Source organism: Manihot esculenta, chromosome 9 (assembly GCF_001659605.2).
Source record: "Manihot esculenta cultivar AM560-2 chromosome 9, M.esculenta_v8, whole genome shotgun sequence".
NCBI lineage: Eukaryota > Viridiplantae > Streptophyta > Magnoliopsida > Malpighiales > Euphorbiaceae > Manihot > Manihot esculenta.
Genome location: NC_035169.2, coordinates 30,559,384 through 30,579,396, shown reverse-complemented (window position 1 = coordinate 30,579,396; position 20,013 = coordinate 30,559,384). Strand labels below are relative to the sequence as shown.

At 37.6% G+C, this 20,013-nt stretch overlaps 2 protein-coding genes and 1 pseudogene across 2 annotated transcripts; 2 read left to right on the top strand and 1 right to left on the bottom strand.

Moving 5' to 3' along the window:
• Positions 1-717: 717 nt before the first annotated feature.
• Positions 718-2,289, bottom strand: LOC110623531 (GDSL esterase/lipase CPRD49). Its single transcript, XM_021768514.2, has 6 exons — positions 2,130-2,289; positions 1,956-2,033; positions 1,734-1,874; positions 1,573-1,646; positions 1,319-1,462; positions 718-1,054 (listed from the first exon to the last, which is right to left on the bottom strand). Exons 1-6 carry the CDS (start codon positions 2,238-2,240, stop codon positions 895-897), a joined length of 708 nt encoding a protein of 235 aa, XP_021624206.1. The 5' UTR covers positions 2,241-2,289; the 3' UTR covers positions 718-894.
• A 1,858-nt stretch (positions 2,290-4,147) lies between these two features.
• On the top strand, positions 4,148-7,544 carry LOC110622029 (EEF1A lysine methyltransferase 3). The gene is made up of 7 exons (XM_021766373.2): positions 4,148-4,305; positions 4,435-4,496; positions 5,199-5,332; positions 5,540-5,685; positions 6,048-6,119; positions 6,851-6,952; positions 7,043-7,544. Exons 1-7 carry the CDS (start codon positions 4,245-4,247, stop codon positions 7,240-7,242), a joined length of 777 nt encoding a protein of 258 aa, XP_021622065.1. The 5' UTR covers positions 4,148-4,244; the 3' UTR covers positions 7,243-7,544.
• A 4,673-nt stretch (positions 7,545-12,217) lies between these two features.
• LOC110623292 lies at positions 12,218-13,087 on the top strand (annotated as a pseudogene).
• The last annotated feature ends 6,926 nt before the right edge of the window (positions 13,088-20,013 follow it).

Sequence of the window (20,013 nt, the reverse complement as noted above, 5' to 3'; positions counted from 1 at the left end):
AGTAACTTGTGTAAATTCATTCTCGTAGATAACTTAGATTATATAGGTATATGCAAATTTAGTTACATATAGATATGTATTTAATTTTATTAAAATTATAAATAGTAGATGTATAGAGTTGGTTTTGAGTTCGTTACATTGTTAGAATAGTTTTATACGATTTTGGTTCCAAACTAAAATAATAAACGTAAGATCAGTTCAGTTCGAATTTAATTCTTCAGTTTGGAATCTCATAAACTATGGGCAACTGTATTTTCAATTAATAAAAAATTTAAAAAAATTATATTTTATATTTTTTTCATTCTATAATTTTTATTTATTTTATTTTTCACACATTAAAAAATATATATATTTTATTAATTTTTAATTATATAATTTTAAATATATTAAATTTTATTAAATATTAAAAGATGTTTTGAAAAATTTTTTAAAAATAAAATAAAATAAAATAAGATTATAATAGTTAATTTATATATTAAAATAAGTGAATAATATTTTTAAAATAATAAATAAGAAGAATATACAAAGTTTCATGTATTATAAAAGAATAATCTGCCAGTTATTAATTGTGTATGTAATAAGTTCACCTGTTGACATTACTGAATTGGGTAAGCTATACCACGTAGCACAGTTGTTTCATGCTATTTAAATCTGAAAATTAGGAAATTGATTTTTTTTTTCTTTTGCCGAATTAGGAAATTGAATTTGAGAGGGTTCTGTTGAAAACAAATTATCATCTTTATTATTTAATTTTTTTATTACTATCAGAAAATACATTTCACAGAAATTATTTTATGCGCAACAAAGGGATTATTAGACTAATATATCATTCATGATTCACCATACGACATTAAAGTATCTTAATTCCATTGTCGTTTTCTACGGCTCAATGAATCACAAGATACGCGGATTGTTCTCCGAATCGAAAGGCGTAATTCCCACAAATTCACTTGCCATTGTCTTCCAGAACAGTAACGGCTCTTTCTCTTGAAGGACGTTCAAGATCTCGTTCTTCACTATTTCGCTCCCCTGTGCTGAAAGATGTATCCCATCCCTGTTGAAATTAAATTTAATTCAATTCCTCACTTGATAAATTTTAATTTCCTCAATTCTTCAAATTATTAAATACCATATGCTTTAGTAGTTAGATATTATAGAAAAATCTAAAATATTATAAAATCATTTAATAAAGACCAATTAATAAATTTTTTAAAATTTTATAAATATTTTATTATATTTTTAAAATTAATTTATTAATTAATAAATTTTTTTTATAATATAGGACTTAATAATATATTTTTCTTAATAAATAACTTACAAAAAGCAAGTCTTCAACCAATCTTCCTTTCGTTGTATTGCGTTATAAAGATCAATGCTCATGATTCCAATCTCTTGGGCCACCCCCAAACAAGCTTCTGAATACTTCCGGCAGCCCTCGTTGGTTCGACCCGTGTCATCACCACTGGTTCAACGAACCAAATCATTCATATTACTCAACTCTGATCGATGAATGCCAAGAAAATTTGAAAATATATATATATACTAAAAGAATCATCAAGAGAAAATACTCACTAAAATTCATGGATCATTTCTTCATTGACAGGAGGGACACTCAGAAAGATAACGCGAGTCTCTTTTGAAAGGCACTGTTTCACATACCACATCGATAAATTATAAAAAAAAAATTATATATAATAATCAATCTAAAATTATACATAACAATGAGTAATTACCTTAAGATGCTGGCCAATGATTGTCATGTTTCTTTTATACTCATCAAGTGGAACATAAGCAGAAGGTGCTCCAGAGGGAGGGAGCATTGAATCATTGCCTCCAAAGTAAACAATAACCAGTGAAGGTTGTACAGAAGCATCCTTCATTGTAAAAAAGAAAACAGCAATTAATAATTAGTACTAGGTATTATTTAATTTTAATCCAACAGTAATATAATTAACCTTTGGGAAAACTTGATGAAGAATTTGTAGAGCATTCCTTGAATTCCAACCTCCATATCCCCTCACCACAATATCTGCCTATTAAATGGAAACAACGGCAAATTATAACTAGCGTATTTCTTCAGTAATAGAATGATCCAATTGAAACCCAATAGACATAGACTATTGGATTACCTTACGAGCATAGATGTCAGCAAGAGCAGCACCCCAACCTTCCCAGCCATAGCTGAACTGAACAATGGATGATCCAAACAACACAAACTGTGGTCTCACTGGTCCAACCATCTTCTTCTAACTCTGAGCCACATGTCTAGCTTCCCTCTGCTCTTCCCTTTTATAGCCACTATTTGCTCTCATTTTACGCTGTCGTTTATTGAATTGACTCATCGCCTGTGACTTCTTTTTCCTATAAATACTTACGTAGACTTGACTTGCTATTTAATATTCGATTATTTTAATGTTATTTTCTTGCACGTTACTCATCATCCAAGATTAATTATATGAAATTTCATTAATTAATTATTATACTAATATTGTGGTTATATGTACATAAGTCTACCTTTTTTTTTTGTTATTTTTATTTTTATATTTAAAATATTTTAAGAGATATTATCACATGGCACCATGTGGTCATGTGATATTTTCCCATTATTGGCTATGAGATATAATGTTTGTTAAACGATGTCCTTAAGATTTGTTTTTTTTTTTTAAATAGAAAGTAGTTACAATTTTTTTTATTTTATAATAAATAAATGATGTAATTAACTAAATAGCTGTTTGTCGAAACTAAAAACTGACAAGTATGTGACTGCGTGATTCCGACAATTCTATTATGCTGGAAGTTGTGACAGGATTGATACCAACTAGCAATTTTGAAAACATTAATTTGACAGTATGTAATAGGCACTTTTCTTTATTTGTCAAAAACCATAATATTACTCAAACTGTTCATATTATAATTAGAGAATCTATTAAGTATAATCATCTCTTTGTTTGGAATGATATCCTTTTTATTTAATAAAATTTTATTAATACAAAAAGTGGTTATTCACAGGATTTATGAATAATTTAATATTTTTCTCTTTTTATAATTATAAAAATATAAAACGTGAAAATTTAATATTTATAAAAATATAATTATTTAATTTTTAAATTTTATAAAATATAAAAATATAAAAATTTTAAATTTCATTAAAAATTTAAAATGCATATAAATTACATCGCTATATAGAAGTTAAATAACTATACTTTTATAAAAATAAACTATCAAAAGTTAATAATTAAAAAATAATCATGCAATCAACTTTTTATATAAAAATTAAGAATTAAATTGTATATTTAGCTTTTTATTTTTGTGATGTTGACTTATCTATTTGAATAAAATTCAAAACCAAGAAAATTTATGTGCTACAAAAGTGGTTAGAAGACTTTCAAATTTGCTCAAATAAACAAGTAGGTTAGGTGGGTGTTAGAAAATTCATAAAAATAATTTTTAATGAAAATGATTTTCTTTTTTAAAATGAAAAAAAAATCATTTTTCACCTATTAAAATTTTTATTAAACTTTCATATATACACTCTCTCAAGTTTTAGATCAACAATCAAATAAAATCTTAAACTTTGTTAAGGTTGAAATGAGACTTGGAAATTTTAAAAAAAAAATCTAAATTTTTAAACAAATCAAATAATCATCTGGGTGAAAATTATTGTATTAATAAACATAATAATTAATTATTATTTTCTGAATATTTCAAAAAGTTTTTCAATAGATTTGTTGTTTTCATCAAGTCATCTTCACTAACTTGATTATGATACTACAATATTAATTTCTAATTAATTTATTGTTAATAATATTTTTATTTGTCATTGTCACCATCAATTTCTTTTTTTTTTAATTAAAGGTAAATAATATTTATTAAAAAAGATAATTGGATCAATTCCCATCACAATAAAAAAGCCTCAAAATATAAAAAGAGATACTTATTTGATCTGATTCTAAACTTTTTTTAAAAAAATTACTTATTATTATTATTATAATTTTAAATTTAAAGGTTTATTTGGACAAAAAATTTTAAGAACTTATTTCATTAATAGGCCGAACTTGAAGGACGTCAATGGACATTTAGCCGATTTTTCAGCGCGAGGGGGCGAAGTTGGAGGACATTTGTAATACTGACCAGCCCGTAAGCAGGTCTTCTACAACTTAACAAGTGAGCTTCAAGGCCAGGCCCAGAGAAATCATTTATTTTCTGATGATGCTTTTACCCAAAATCGCAGTGATACTTGAAAGATGGAGATTGCTCTCTTCTTTCCATCTTCGCTTTTTGCCGACGACGATGACGCCTCTAGTGGTAATTGCTCAAGTATTCCCTTCCCTCCAGAAGGGAGGGATAGTTCAAGCTGCTGCTGCTTCTTCTGCCTTTTCCCCCCCATTTTTGTAGACATTAAGTTTAGTCAACTCTTTGTTTTTCGTTTTTCAGTTGAGGAAACGAATGAATCCCAGCAAAGCTATGTGGAGAGAAAGCACAGTTTTCCCGGAATGGTAATTAATCCTTGCCTGGGTCATAGCTAGAAGTAGTAGCCTTTAATTTTTGTTGGTATTGAATATTCAGTATGGATGCTGTTTGTCATTAAGTTCACTTCTTCAGAGAAAGAGAGGAGGAGAGTCAGTATACAGACTGTTTAGTTGATTATTGTATATTCGAGTTTCAAATCTTTTCTTTAAATTGTTGGATTGCTGAATTGGGTAGCATATGTTTGGTTAAGAAAGCAAATTCTTCTATGAAGGTTGCATTTCACTTTCTTTTTGTCCTCTTTTTGTTTTGTTTAAAGGATTAAATTTCGCAATCAAGCTTTGGTCGCTTAAGTATGAAACCGTATGAGTGTCTCCTTGAATTGGATGCTGTCACCATATAGCACAGTTGTTTCTTGCTATTTGAATGTTTTATTAGGGGAAGTAGAAAGCGGGGGTGTTTGATTGAATAAAAAGCATTGCCATTATTGAGTTCAACTTTTTAGGGCTGCAGATGAAAAAAAAAAGAAGAAAAGATTTGGGATTTCAACTATTTGGGTTTTCTTTACTAATTTTATGCTGTTTTATCTTATGAGGGTGTTGGTGTTCATGTTTGTGTAATTGTTATATATATCAAAGCAGCTTGGTCATTCTGTTTCAGGAATGATTGTTTAGGGTTGGTCGAGGTTTTATCATCATTAGTCTTCATGCTATTTATTGGCTTTTATGCAGGAGTTGCTTATCCGAGAATTTTCTTTTCATCAGCTGAATGCTAATTTACTCTGGCCAGGGACATTTGCATTTGCAGAATGGTTAGTTCAGCATAGGTCACATACAGAAGGACGCCGTTGCATTGAATTGGGCAGGTTCTATCCTTTTTCTTCCCTTTAACATTGTGATGTGTTAGTAGCATTCCTCACATCTTCTTCATTTAATGTGATATTTGGCTGCAATGCATCTTTCCATCCTGTTGGTACCCATTTTCCTCTTGCCTATATGATCTTAGTATAATAACGACTCTACCAGATAGTTGTTAACTTACAGCTCATGCAAATAATTTTGTTCTACGTCAGCGGCACAGGAGCTTTAGCTATTTTTCTTAGCAAATCACTTAACCTTGATATCACAACATCAGACTACAATGACCAAGAAATTGAAGAGAACATAGCTTATAACTGCGCTGCAAATGGAATCACACCTGTCCTTCCTCACATAAAGCGTGAGTTCCTTAGTCATCTAATTACCTCAGAGAAGATATTCAGTGCTATTGTGTCGCAGCCATTGTAACCTAATTTATTATTAGTCAATATATGCTATAAATAGAATTTCAAGTCATAGGTAACTTCTTCGGAGTAATCTTGGGCAGGTCTTCATCTAGGTGGATTTGCCAGTAATGTAATGATCTAACAAGTGATGCAAGCTCCTACATTCTTTAATGTTTCTAGAAATATTATTCTTAGTATTGGATCATATTATCATAGATTTTATATTTTCTCTATCTTTTTCTTCTTTTTTTTTTTCTATTCACAAAGTTTTTATTGCATTTGATGTTATTGAATTAGAATGTTCATTTGTTTACAGATTCATGGGGTGACACATTTCCAACTGCTGATCCTGACTGGGACTTGGTCATAGCTAGTGATATATTATTATGTGAGCTTCTGTCTATCAACTGCTAGAAATATGTTTATATTCTTTCAGTGGAAATAAAGCGTTTACATTTAGTCAGTTATTGGTTTTATTATTTTTTTTTTTTAAGTTGAAAATATCATTCAGTTAAATTTAGGAAATGATGATCCTAAAAAATGTGCAAGCATGCATGGGAAGATCCAGTGTGGGTTAGATTGCCTGTCTTGGGAGGAATAGTTCTTGGTGTGTAGTTTCTTGTTGCTCTCTATACATCATGAGTGGTCCATGAAATTTCATATTCTCATTGATCTCATGACCTTCCTGATCTTTCTTCTGGACTGTTTGATGTTGTTGCTTGTCCAATAAACTTCTGGATCTGGATACCAAGATCATTCTTGTTGGCTATTCTAAAGTTTATTCCCTGTTATTAAGTCATTCTCTTCTAGCTTTTTTCATTTTTCCCTCTTGTTTTGTTCTATTGCTTCTTTTGCATGTTTTGAAGAGTTTCTCTACTTCCGTGACCTTTCCCTACGAAACTAAAATAAGAAAAAAGAAGGGAGAGAGAAAGAGGGACTAGTTTCATAGTAACTTGGGATGGTATAGTTAGAGAGCACTAATTTGACAAATATAATGAAGTGCTTGATAGTTGCTAAATGCTAACATATTATGTTGAAATTTCAAATGAATTTGCAATTTATTTTCTCATCTACAAATTTTACAAAGATATTCTTGTTTTTCACCTTGAATGCTTGCAGATGTGAAACAGTACTCAAACCTGATAGAAACTCTTTCCTTTCTCCTCAAATCTTACAAACCAAGAAACGACCAAGTAGTCACAGCGAATGAACAGAATGGAGGTAGTATACTGACTGATCTTTAATTTCGTTAAGGCTGAAATAGAATCTAAGATCAACCATTGTGCTGATTTTTCATACTAATGCTGACAGGAACATTCATGGGATTGCCCAGGCCAGCATTTTTAATGAGTTGGAGACGCAGAATTGGAAAGGAGGATGAATCTCTGTTTTTCACTGGTTGTGAGGTTGCTGGGCTTGAAGTTCAGCATCTCGGATCTCGTGTGTACTGCATCAAACCTAGAAATCTGCAGTCAAAAAACCAAATAGAGTTGGAGAAAGCTACAGCATAATTGAGAAATCAGCGCCTTATATGAGTTGTTTGAGGCTTAATTAATCCAAGAGGAGATGTAGATGCTGTTCAAGAGTTGCTGATATTCTTATGAGCTAAATGTAATTTTTAAAAAAGTGTTTTTCTTAACGCTTTTGGTATACTACCATATAGTACCTTTGTCACAAGACAGAGTGGAGGCTTGATCCTTGTATGCTATGTATTTCAGGCTAGCAAGTAAAAGACTTACTGTCATCTTTGGCTGTTTAAGCTCTCTTTGTTTGAAGGAAAATAATTTATGCGGGGCAAATATTTTGAGGAAAATGTGTTTTTGACGATGACTTATTTTTCCTGCCCTATATTTCTGCTCATCTAATAGCTTATAGGCTTCTTTCCTTGCTGCACTCATTCACTCTGAAAATTAATCCGAAGAGGTTGTTTGTAATAACCGGAGTTGTCGGGTTTGTTGTCGATTACCCTGTTGGTTGTTATTGAATCAACAGCTGTGTTGCGAGCAAGTGTGATCAGAACCTTCTTTTCTTCTCATGATGTGTTCTATCAGCGAGTGTTTTAACGGTGAAAGATAGGTTTTTATTGTTCTACATTAAATGTTTGAATTAAAATTCAACAGTTAGTAAATATAAATGTTGGATTTCGATTGTCCAAACGTGCATTTAGGAATTCATAATTTAGTCTTTTGAAAAAAATAAAATAACAATTTAGTTTCTTTTATTTTTAATGAGAAATAAGTTAGTTTTTGAGATATGTTATTTATTAATAAATTTTAAAAAATTTTACTTGAAGTCAATTCATCATGAAGTTAAAATAAAAAAAATGAGTTTTATTTATTTTTTTTTTATAGAGAAACTCACTGCTATCTGATTAGATTCAAATAAGTTTTCATAAAAAATTTCCACAAAGTTAATCTCATAGTTGACCTTTGGTCAAATGACTAATGTATATATATAAAAAAAAGTCTAAACTTCCTTTATGGTGAGCTAGTTTTACTTGTGGGAAAAATTATTAAATTCACTCAATATACCACTTAATTTAAGAGAGTTTTTTGTGGGTCAACTTAAAAAATGTGTTAATAATATTGTTTTGAAACCCAAATTGGTCTCCTTGCTTCTAAAACCGATATATCTGCAGACATGATCTTGGTTTTATGATTTTTATGCATACTATTTAATAATTTAATAACAATATTAGGGTCAAATTCACTCAATAACATGATTGAATAATAAAATTAATGAAAATTAAACACAAACCTGTAATTTTCTGTTGGATCCGCACGGCTACTATTGCTCTTTTTGAATAGAAGTCACTCTCTCCTTTTTCATTTAGACATGGGTGTATTCCCTTTCCTCTGTATATAGTTTTTTGGATAAACTGTAATTTAATCCCTCTGATTTAGTGAAATATAACTTTTTATCTCTCTGTTTTAAAAAATCTTCAATTTAGTCACTGTGATTTTTAAAAACTATGACATTAGTCCCTCCCGTTAGATTTTCAGTTAAATCACCGTTAATTTTAATTAAAAAGACTAAAATACTCATTCTCTCTCCTTCCTCTTCCTCCTCTTCTTCTTCTCCTTTCCGATCTCCTTCTCCTTCTGCTTCTTCTTCTCCTTCCCGATCTCCTTCTTCTTCTTCTTCTTTTCCTACCAAAAAGATGAAGCAAGAACAGAACCCCGAGGTGAAGATGGTGGAGTGGTTGAAAATCTTTAATCTTTCTTGTTTTTGTTGGTTTCTCTCTCTTGTTCTTGCTTATTTGCAAAGGAAGCTGTGCTGGGTTGAGTTTTAAGATAAGAATTAGTTTAGAGAGAGAGAGAGAGAGAGAGAGGTTTGGGGATTTGAAGTGTTAGATTTGTCACAAAATGCACTCACTGGTAGCTTACCTCCAAGCCTGTTTCAGCTTCAGAACCTGACAAAGCTTCTCTTAATTGCTAACGACATTTTCGGTTTGATTCCTCCTGAGGTGGGAAACTGTGTCTCTCTTATTCGTCTTCAGCTTGTTAATAACAGAATCAGTGGAGAAATTCCAAAAGAAATCGGGCTCCTGAAAAACCTCAGTTTCCTCGATTTGTCTGAAAACCATATTGGTGGAATGCTGCCAGCAGAAATTAGCAATTGCAATGAGCTGCAGATGCTGAACTTAAGCAACAATACCCTTCGAGGCACTCTGCCTAGCTCTTTATCTTCTTTGAATTTGAGTTGGAATGCACTCACTGGGACGATTCCACCCCAGATTTCTACTCTGAACAAATTATCCATTCTTGATCTGTAATACCCGGCTAGAATCCGGCATCGGGATTTCTACTTTCCGGCGGAATCTCCGTTGGAATCTAGAATTTCTGAAGATGCCAGAGGCTTCTAGAGGGGTAAAATATGTTTTCTAAAATGTTTTCTACTGATTTCATGGTTTTAAATGAAATTGAGTTGAGTTTTGAAAAGAAAAGACCAAGGAGGCGTTTGCCAGGTTCGGCCGCCGAAAGTGAAGTTCGGCCGCCGAACATGGAAAGGCTTCGGGAGCGCCTTTGGCCTCCGAAAGTCTTGTTTGAACGAGCCAAGGTTCGGCCGCCGAAAGTGAGGTTCGGCCGCCGAACTTGCATGAGTTTAGGGGGCACGTTAGGCTGCCGAAGGTCTTCGACCAGGCCACCTATAAAAGGCCCTCAGATCGGAAATGGGCGAGTTTTCTCCCCATTCCCGAGCTCAGGTGAGTTTATGCTTTCCTTTGGTCGTTTTCGTGTTTTTCTACCCATCTCTCAAGTTTTTCATGATTTCTACCCTTGTGTTTGAAGATTTAAAGCTTAAAAGGAGTTTTGGGAGCTTGGAGGATTTGGAGCTTGGAGACCCCGGAGCTAGTTTCCTCCACATCTCCAAGGTTCGGGTCGCACAACCCTCGATCTTCAAGAGGTAAGTGTAGATCCTTGCTTCCCTAGTGTTTTCATGAAGTTTAATGATGTTTTGATGGTTAAGTTTGGGTAGATATGCATGTTTAGGTTTATGTGGGTTTTGTGCCCAATGTATGTTATGTGATGATGTGTTGGGGAGTTTAAGCTAGTTTCTTTGCTCTCTTTGCTTGTGGGAGTGTGTATGCATGCTTGGGAGAGAGTATGTGAGGTTTGGGGTGTTTTTGTGAGGTTTGGGAGGCTGGTATGCACGAAGGCTGAGTTCTGGATGAACTCAGGTTCGGCCGCCGAAGGTGGTTTCGGCCGCCGAACGTGCCTGTGAATGCATGGTTTGGCCGCCTAACCTTGCCCCCGAAAGTTGAGTTGTGGCTTGAAAGCAGACTTTCGGCCGCCGAAGGCAATGTTCGGCCGCCGAAAGTGCCTGACTTTCGTCTCTGGAGTGAGGGTTCGGCCGCCGAAGGTGCCGCCGAACCTACCCGAGTTTTGTCTCTGGAGGAGACTTTCGGCCGCCGAAGGTGCCGCCGAAAGTGCCCTGTCCAGCCGTTTCTTGGGTGTTTCCTATGCATGTTTAAGTGATGTTTAGAGGGGTTTTAGAGGGTATGCTTATGAGTTGTTAGAATGTGTTTAGTACCTCATGTGAGTCCATCTGTGTAGGATTGGACCTGAGGAGAGGTGTCTAGCTTCAGTGCTAGTTGACCCTGAGTTTGTTGAGCAGTGGCTTCAGGTGAGTAGAACTAAACTTAATGTTTTATTTTAAGAAATTCTAATGCCTAAAGCATGAGCATGCATCATGATTATGTATAGTAGGTTGATTGCACTAGTTCACGAATATGTTGCATTGCATTATTTCATGTTGATGCTGAGGTAGGTTTGGACCAAGGCGACTCCAATAGCCCATATCTGTCATTGAGTCTTGTCTATGTCCTTTGAGAGCCGGACGAGTACCTATAGGAAAGTCCTTGCGAGCTCTCTGTGGACCAGACACCATGTTATGTCTATGTTAGTCCTGTGAGCTTCTTTGGGGAGCCGGGCACCGACAGAGGGTATTTTTGGGGTCATGTCCGATCCTTGAGAGTAAAGATGCTAGCAATTCATGAGGAACTCTCTAAAAACATTCCGTGGGGAATATTTATCTGCATGTATGAGCCCCGAGACGGACACAGTGATGTGATTTACTTGTGTTATGACGCATTTCATGAATGCATGAATAAGAAGAATAATTGAATTGAATAAAATGTCTTTATAATAAAATACATAAAAAGGGTGGAACATTAAAATGTTTTTCTCTGTTTCTACTCACTGGGCTTTTTAGCTCACCCCTTTCCCCTAACCCCAGTTTTGCAGGGCCAGAGCAAGTAAGCCAGAGTAAGTAAGCCAGAGTTCAGTCAGAGTAAGCTATGGAGATAGAAGAGGTTCAAGCATGGGTTGCCATGTTTGGTTGTAATAGCTTAGTTGTGTTTTGTTTATGTATAAGAGATGCTTGTATGTATATGTTTATGGAGATAGTGATAGTTATGTAAGGAAGTTGCTAAAGAGATGTTATGTTATGTAATGCTATGTATGTTTGTATGCTTTTATAGCTTAGCTGTGGACATGATGATGATGATATTTGGACTTTTTGTATATTAAGGGTATGGTTTATGATGAAAGAATAGAAAGAGCCAAGTAAGAAAAGTATAGATATGTCATGTGTTGTAGCATGAGATGTATAGAATTGTGCTTTGCCTTGAGTGTGGGTTAATCCCTTTTTGTTTTGCATGATCTTGAGAAAATGTTTTAATGTTATGAGTTTTGAATGGCCGTGAGGGAAGAAAGGGTTCCAATCCCTTGACCCAAAGCGGATATGTTTTAAAGCAAGCTTGATGCCCCTTTTGGTAAGAGGTTCTATGTTTTCATGCATAGGTCAAGCTAAGGATGAGACCAAGGCTTAAGTTTTATGAAAAAGTTTGATCATGCACGGGATTATACCTAGAGTTCAGGATGTATAGAGGCTTACTACGGGTCCCGGCGGCCTTAAGCCGTTCTGGATCCTAGTGCCGAGCAGTTTGGGGCCGTTACAAGAGGGGTACCGGTTTCCGGGCTGTTACATGATCTCTCACACAATGAACTGGAAGGAGATCTGATGGCACTTGCAGGACTCAAAAATCTTGTTTCTCTAAACATCTCTCACAATAATTTCACAGGCTATCTTCCCGACAACAAGCTTTTCCAACAGTTATCAGAAACAGAAATGGCAGGAAACCAGGGACTGTGTTCTAAGGGTCGAGACTCATGTTTCCTTAGAAAAGCCACATCGATGAGCATGTCAAATAACAGTAAATTGAAGAGATCACATAGACTTAAACTTGTCATTGCATTGCTTATCACCTTAACTATAGCAATGGCAATTTTTGGAGCAATTGCAGTTTTCAGAGCTCGGAAACTGATGAGAGATGATTGCGAATCCGAGATGGGAGGGGATTCATGGCCTTGGCACTTCACCCCATTTCAGAAGCTAAATTTTTCAGTAGAACAAGTTCTGAAATGCCTAGTGGAAGCCAATGTAATTGGGAAGGGATGTTCAGGAATAGTGTATCGTGCAGAACTAGAAAATGGAGAAGTCATTGCAGTTAAGAAGCTGTGGCCAACAACAATGGCTGCAGAGAAAGACTCTCAAAATGACAGGTTAGACATTAGGGGAGTTCGGGATTCCTTCTCCACTGAAGTAAAAACCCTACGTTCTATCCGGCACAAGAACATTGTCAGATTCTTGGGTTGCTGTTGGAATTGAAACACAAGATTGCTTATGTACAATTATATGCCAAATGGAAGCCTAGGCAGTCTCCTCCATGAAAGAAGTGGAGGTTGCTTGGAATGGGAAGTGAGGTACCGAATCATCCTGGAAGCAGCACAAGGCCTTGCTTATTTACACCATGCTTATCGGGAAGAAGAAGATCGGGAAGAAGAAGAAGAAGAAGGAGATCGGAAAAGAGAAGGAGAAGAAGAAGAAGAAGAAGAAGAAGAAGAAGAAGAAGAAGAAGAAGAAGAAGAAGAGGAAGAAGAAGGAGAGAGAATGGGTATTTTAGTCTTTTTAACTAAAATTAACGGTGATTTAACTGAAAATCTAACGGGAAGGACTAATGTCATAGTTTTTAAAAATCACAGTGACTAAATTGAAGATTTTTTAAAACAGAGGGACAAAATGTTACATTTCACTAAACCAGAGGGACTAAATTACAGTTTACCCTAGTTTTTTTCTTCTTGTTGTTTTAGCAGACAATGCTTTTATTGGGGAGAATTTTCTTGGCCTGCTTTGTTTAAATTATTTATGTTTTGTAGCTTTTTCTTTATTCGTACAGATTGCTTTCTAGCTGATAAGACTTAGAGTTGTGATAAGATTTAGAGTCATGATAAGGTTAGAGTTGTGATAAGATTTAGAGTTATAATAAGGTTTAGAGTTGGTTGAGATAATATTTGTTATTCATACAATCTGTATCCAACTCAACCACTGGTATATACTATATAAATGTATTCTATACAAAAATATAAATAACACATAGAATTCTCAATATCACTAAATCTTTATATGGTATCAGAGCCATAAAGGCTTTACAGCAAATTCTTCTCTTTTCTTTTACGTTTTTCTCATTTTGTTTGTAATACCCGGCTAGACTCCGGTATCGGAATTCCTACCGTCCGGTGGAATCCCGGATGTCAGAGACCTCTAGAAGGGTAAAACCATGTTTTCATGAAATGTTTTAGTGTTTTTGATGATTTTAAGTAAAGAGGAAATGAGTTTTTGAATAAAAACACCCTTGGAGGAAAACTCAGGTTCGGCCGCCGAAACTCAAGTTCGGCCGCCGAACATGCAGGCATTTCGGGTGTGCCTTAGGCCCCCGAAGGCATAGGTTGAGGAAAGTCCAGGTTCGGCCGCCGAACCTCAAGTTCGGCCGCCGAACATGGCATGCATGCGGAGGCACATTCGGCCCCCGAACGTGGCCTGGCCAGCCACTATAAAAGGGTCCCTTAGCCGAAAACGGGCGAGCTTTTCCCCATTTTCGGCCAAGGTGAGCGCTCCGCCGTCCCTCACCAATCTTTGATGTTTTTCCTCTAGATCTTTCAAGTTTTTCATTTGTTTTAACTTTGTTTTGAAGATTTGAGCTTTTGAGCAAGTTTTGGAGCTTTGAGGTTCAAGAACTCAAAAATCTCCCACCTCTGAGTTTAGGACGTCTCTCTCTCGATCTTCAAGAGGTAAGAGCCGATCTTAAGCTCATTTCATGTTTAAAGTAAGTTTTATGCAAGATCTATGGGGTAGAATGCATGTTTAGCTCATAGTTAGGTTTTTGAGTTTATGTTGTGTTTTTGAGCAATATGTTGTTGTTGTTGTGTGTTGTAGTTGGGGTTTAAGTTAGTTTGAAGCCCCTAGGAGCCAATGTATGTATATTTGCATGATTTGGATGAGTTATATGCATGTTGGAATGGAAAGGAGAAGTTTTTGTGCAAAGGGAGCCAAGTTTCTGCCCTTTGGCAGAAACCAGGTTCGACAGCCGAAGGAACTTTCGGCCGCCGAACATGGCTTGGGAGGCAGGCCTTTCGGCTGCCGAAGTTGCCCCCGAAAAGAGACTTTCGTCTCTGTCTGGGACTTTCGGCCGCCGAAGGTGCCGCCGAACCTGCCTGGGTTTCGGCTCTGGAGGGACTTTCGGCCGCCGAAGGTGCTGCCGAACCTGCCCTGTCCAGCCTTCCTTTGCATGTTCTTGCATGATTGTTTGTGATGTTTTAGGGGGTTTTGGGGGGATGTTTTTAGAGTTATGTTCTAGTTGTTTGGTCCCTCATTTGAGTCCACCTGTGTAGGTTCGGACCCGAGGAACCGAGGACCTCAGTAGTGAGTCAGCTGCTTCAGTCAGTGTCAGAGCTAGCCAGAGGTGAGTGGAATAACTCTTATGCTTTTAAATAAATAAATCAGTTTTGAGCATGTTCATGCATCACGGATGCCATGTGATATCTTAGGTTGTTTGCATTAGAAATCACGGATATGTTGCATTGCATAATATGTTGTTGATGTGGATGAATGTTGAATGATCCATTAGCCCTCATATGTTATGACATGATGATATGATATGGAAGTCCAGGTGTGGTCTGCACTACGCCCCTGACACTATGTAAGAGAAAGACCGGACGTGGCCTGCACTACGCCCCCGACACCATGGATTATGTATGTTATGTTATGTTATGTATAAGAGAAAGACCAGGTATGGCCTGCACTACGCCCCTGGCATGATTGGAATATGTAGAGGGCTAAATGGTGACAAGTTCATCCTTGGTATGATTAGTTGTGATGTGATGCATTTCATGATAGCATGTGTTTTAAATGCTTTATTATTCTGCTCACTGGGCTCTAGTAGCTCACCCCTCTCCCAAATTCCCCAGGTTTACAGGTACAGGGTAGACCAGGAGGTCAGCAAGAGTATTGAAGTCATTTGTATGTAATAGATAGAATGTGGACATGATGAAATTGTAAAGTTATGAATAGTTATGTAATGTAATGATATTGAGGATTAGAGGTTGTGCTTGACCTATGTGTAATATATCCCTTTTAATGCATGATCCTAGATCTTTTATGATGCTTATGTAAACCAACTCAACACATGTTGTGTTTGCCCATTGGGGCATTGATGAGATCCCACAGAGGGGTCGATGTTCATGATTATGTCTATGTTCAGTGCATGCACAGGTTGAGTTTGGTGTTTGATTGAAAGAAAAGTTTTAATTTTTATGTATGTTGTTGATCATGTATGGGATTAAACAGGTTTACAGGTTGCATGTCAGGCTTGCTACGGGTCCCGGCGGCCTTAAGTCGACCTGGATCCTAGCGGCGGTAGCGGTCCGATTTTCGGGTCGTTACAGAATGGTATCAGAGCCCTAGGTTCATATGGTCGGACCTAGAGTGTCGGGCTCATAGATGTTATAGAAGGTCAAGCACAATAGGAAGATCATGTCCACTAGGATAGGATGTGGAGTCCTATCTTGCATGATGATGTGTGATGCGGGTTCATGCGTGCCTACATGAACCATATGATGCTAATGTTTATGTGATGTGTACCGTTTTTCAGAAAACAGGATGAGAGGAACTCGTCGATCAGCAAGATTGACTGGAGTACCACCTGAGGATGAGGGCATGAGCGCCCGTCCTCCAGCATTGCCTAGGGCAATGTCTAGTAGGTCTAGCAGAGAAAGAGCAGTAAGAGACCCTAGAAGGTCTTTGGATCTGGGTAGAAGCAGATCAGTCAGAGGAACAGTTCAGGAAGGAGTGTAATACCCGGCTAGACTCTGGTATCGAAATTCCTACCGTCCGGTGGAATCTCGGATGTCGGAAGCCTCTAGTATGGTAGAAACATGTTTTCATAAAATGTTTTAAAGCATTTCATGGTTTTAAGTATGAAAATTTAATGAGTTTTTGCATGAAAAGTCTTTGGAGGAAAACCCAGGTTCGGCCGCCGAAAGTCAAGTTCGGCCGCCGAACATGCATGCGTTTTGGAGGCACGTTAGGCCCCCAAAAGCATGAGTGAGGGAAGTTCAGGTTCGGCCGCCGAAAGTCAAGTTCAGCCGCCGAACATGGCATGCGTGCGGAGGCACTTTCTGCCCCCGAACGTGGTCTGGCCAGCCACTATAAAAGGGGCACTTAGCCGAAATGGGCGAGCTTTCTCCCATTTTCGGCCACAGCTAGCTTCCGACCTCCCTCTTCCCAATCTAGTGTTCTTCCTTCAAATCCCCACCATTTTTCTTGAGTTTTAAGCTTGCATTGAAGGTTTTGAACTTTTGAAACAAGTTTTGGAGTTTTGGGAACCCAGGAGCTCATTTTCGTGGATCTCCAAGTTTAGGTCGTCTCCCTCTCGATCTTCAAGAGGTAAGAGCCGATCTTAAGCTCCTTATATGTTTTAAGTAAGTTTTAAGTTGTTTTATGGGTAGAGATGCATGTTTAGGCTTGTTGATGAGTTTATGGGTTTTGATGTTTTGATGAACAATGTATGTTGTTTGTGTGTGTTTGAAGTGTTGTAGTTGGGGTATTTGATAGTTTGAGACCCCTGGGTGTGATGTATGGTGTTTATGCATGTTTTAGAACAAGTTTATGCATGATTGGAGAGTTTGGAGGCAAAAATGCATAAGGGAGCCAAGTTTCTGCCCTTTGGCAGAAACCAGGTTCGGCAGCCGAAGGGAGTTTCGGCCGCCGAACATGGCTTGGGAGGCAGCTTTAGGCTGCCGAAGCTTGCCCCCGAAAGTTGGAGTTTCGGCTCTGTCCGAGACTTTCGGCCGCCGAAGGTGCCGCCGAACATGCATGAGTTTCGTCTCTGTCTGGGAGTTTCGGCCGCCGAAGGTGCCGCCGAACCTGCCTGACTTTCGGCTCTGGAGGGACTTCCGGCCGCCGAAGGTGCCGCCGAAAGTGCCCTGTCCAGCCTTTTCTTGCATGCTTCCTAGGAGTGTTTTGAGGTGTTTTTAGGAGGTTTTTGGGGGTATGTTTAGAGTCTTGTTTATGTTTGTTTGGTACCTCATCTAAGTCCACCTGTGTAGGTTCGGACCCGAGGAACCGAGACCCCCGGCAGTGAGATAGCTGCCTTTGAGTTGTTAAAGCTTCAGTCATCAGGTGAGTGGAACAACCCCTTAAGTTTTAAAGTAAAGTAAATGAATAAATGAATGAATCATAAAGCATTGCCCATGCATCACTAATGCCATGCAATATTTCAGGATGTTTGCATTAGAATTCACGAATATGCTGCATTGCATAAATTGATGTTGATGTGGATGGTTGATTGGATGATCCATAGTCCTCGATATGTTATGATGAGATATGGCATGTTATGTATGAAAGTCCAGGTTGTACCCATTCTACGTCCCTGGCACAAAGAAAGAGAAAGTCCGGTAGTACCCATTCTACGTCCCGGCATATTGGAATGTTATGTTATGATGTGTTATGTAAGAGAAAGACCGGTTGACCCATTCTACGTCCCGGCACTTTGGAAAGGAAGAGGACTAATGGTGACAATACCATCCTTTATGTGATTAGCTGTGATGTGTTGCATTTCATGAAAGCACAAAAAAAAAAAAAAAAGAAAAAGTTAAATAATATGTTGAAATAAAATAAAATAAAATAAATAATAAATAATGAATAAAAATAATAATAATAAAGGAAATAATAAAATCAATGTTTTTAGTTTCTGCTCATTGGGCTTTATAGCTCACCCCCTCTCCCCTAACCCCAGTCTTGCAGGTGCAGAGTAGATAGAGAAGTCAGCAGAGTAAGAGAAGTTTATGTAATAGCTTAGCTGTGGACATGGTTTGTTTGTAATGTAAAAGTATGATATGTAATGTAATGAAAGTTTAATAATGTGTTTGACTAGAGTCTGTTGTATTCCCTGTACCCATGGTCTTGTATGAGATATAATGTTTTTATGATGCCTATGTAACCCAAGCCTATGTTATGTTATGTTACCCCATTGGAGTATTTGATGAGGACTCCAATGAGAGGTTTATGTTATGTTTGTGCATGCACAGGCTAGGCTTGGCAAAGAAATGTTTGAATGAAAGAAAAGTTTTAAATTTTTTTATGTATGTTGTTGACCATGTATGGGATTAAACAGGTTCGCAGGATGTATGTTTGGCTTGCTACGGGTTTTGGCGGCCTTAAGCCGACCTGAATCCTAGCGCCGGTAGCGGTCCGGTTTTCGGGTCGTTACAGAGTGGTATCAGAGCCCTAGGTTCATATGGTCGGACCTAGAGTGTCGGGCTCATAGATGTTATAGAAAGTCAAGCACAATAGGAAATCATGTCCACTAGGATAGGATGTAGAGTCCTGTCTAGAATGAAAGTATGTATGCCATGAGATATGATGTGTATATGATGTGGGTTCATGTGTTTCCACATGAACCATTTGATGCTAATGTTTTGTTATCTGTGCTGTTTTTCAGTAAACAGAATGCGAGGAACTCGTCGATCGGCTAGATTGACTAGAGTACCACCGGAGGATGAGGGCACGAGCGCCCGTCCTCCAGCATTGCCCAGGGCAATGTCAAGTAGGTCCAACAGGGACAGAGCAGTGGGAGACCCTAGAAGGTCTCTGGATCTGGGTAGAAACAGATCAGTAAGAGGAACGGTTCAAGGAGGCAGGTCAGTGGATGTGGGAGAAGAGATGGATGTGGACCAGAGGAGGGATGGTAATCTTGGTGTGAGCACGCTAGAAGAGGGCATGGGTGAGTCTCAGGGAGGCACTCAGGCCTCGGGGTTTGTTCCACCACCCCAGTACCCACCTTTTTCACCATACCCCGGGTATTCGATGGGAAGTACATCGGATTACCCCAGTTTTAATCCTTACCCTTCTCACATGCCATACCCACCTTTCCACCCACAGTATCCACAATACCCTATGTACCCACCTCAACCCTCCTATCCAGGCACAGCAAACCCTATCCCAGGGAATGTTGCACCACCACCACCAGCAGAACCCACAGTTCCAGAAACCCTAAGACCTCAGCCTAGCTCATCTGGAGGGAGCAAAGTCAAGATGACTGACTACATAAAGTTGGGTGCTCCCCAGTTTGATACAGGTGATGATCCGTTTGTGTACCTGGAGAAGGTCAAAACAATTACAGATGAGATAGGGGCGGATGACAGTAGAGCCATTCAGATGGCTGGTTTCACTCTGAAATGCAAGAAGGCATGAGAGTGGTTCAAGAACTATGTGAAACCAAGGGTGGACAGTCTGTCATGGGAGGAGTTTGCGAATGAGTTCGCAGGATGGGCTTTCCCTGACAGTTCCAGGGAGCTGAAGATGATTGAGTTTGAACAGCTGAAGCAGACAGATGAGATGGGTGTCGATGAGTACACCGATAGATTCTTAGAGTTGTTGCCGTT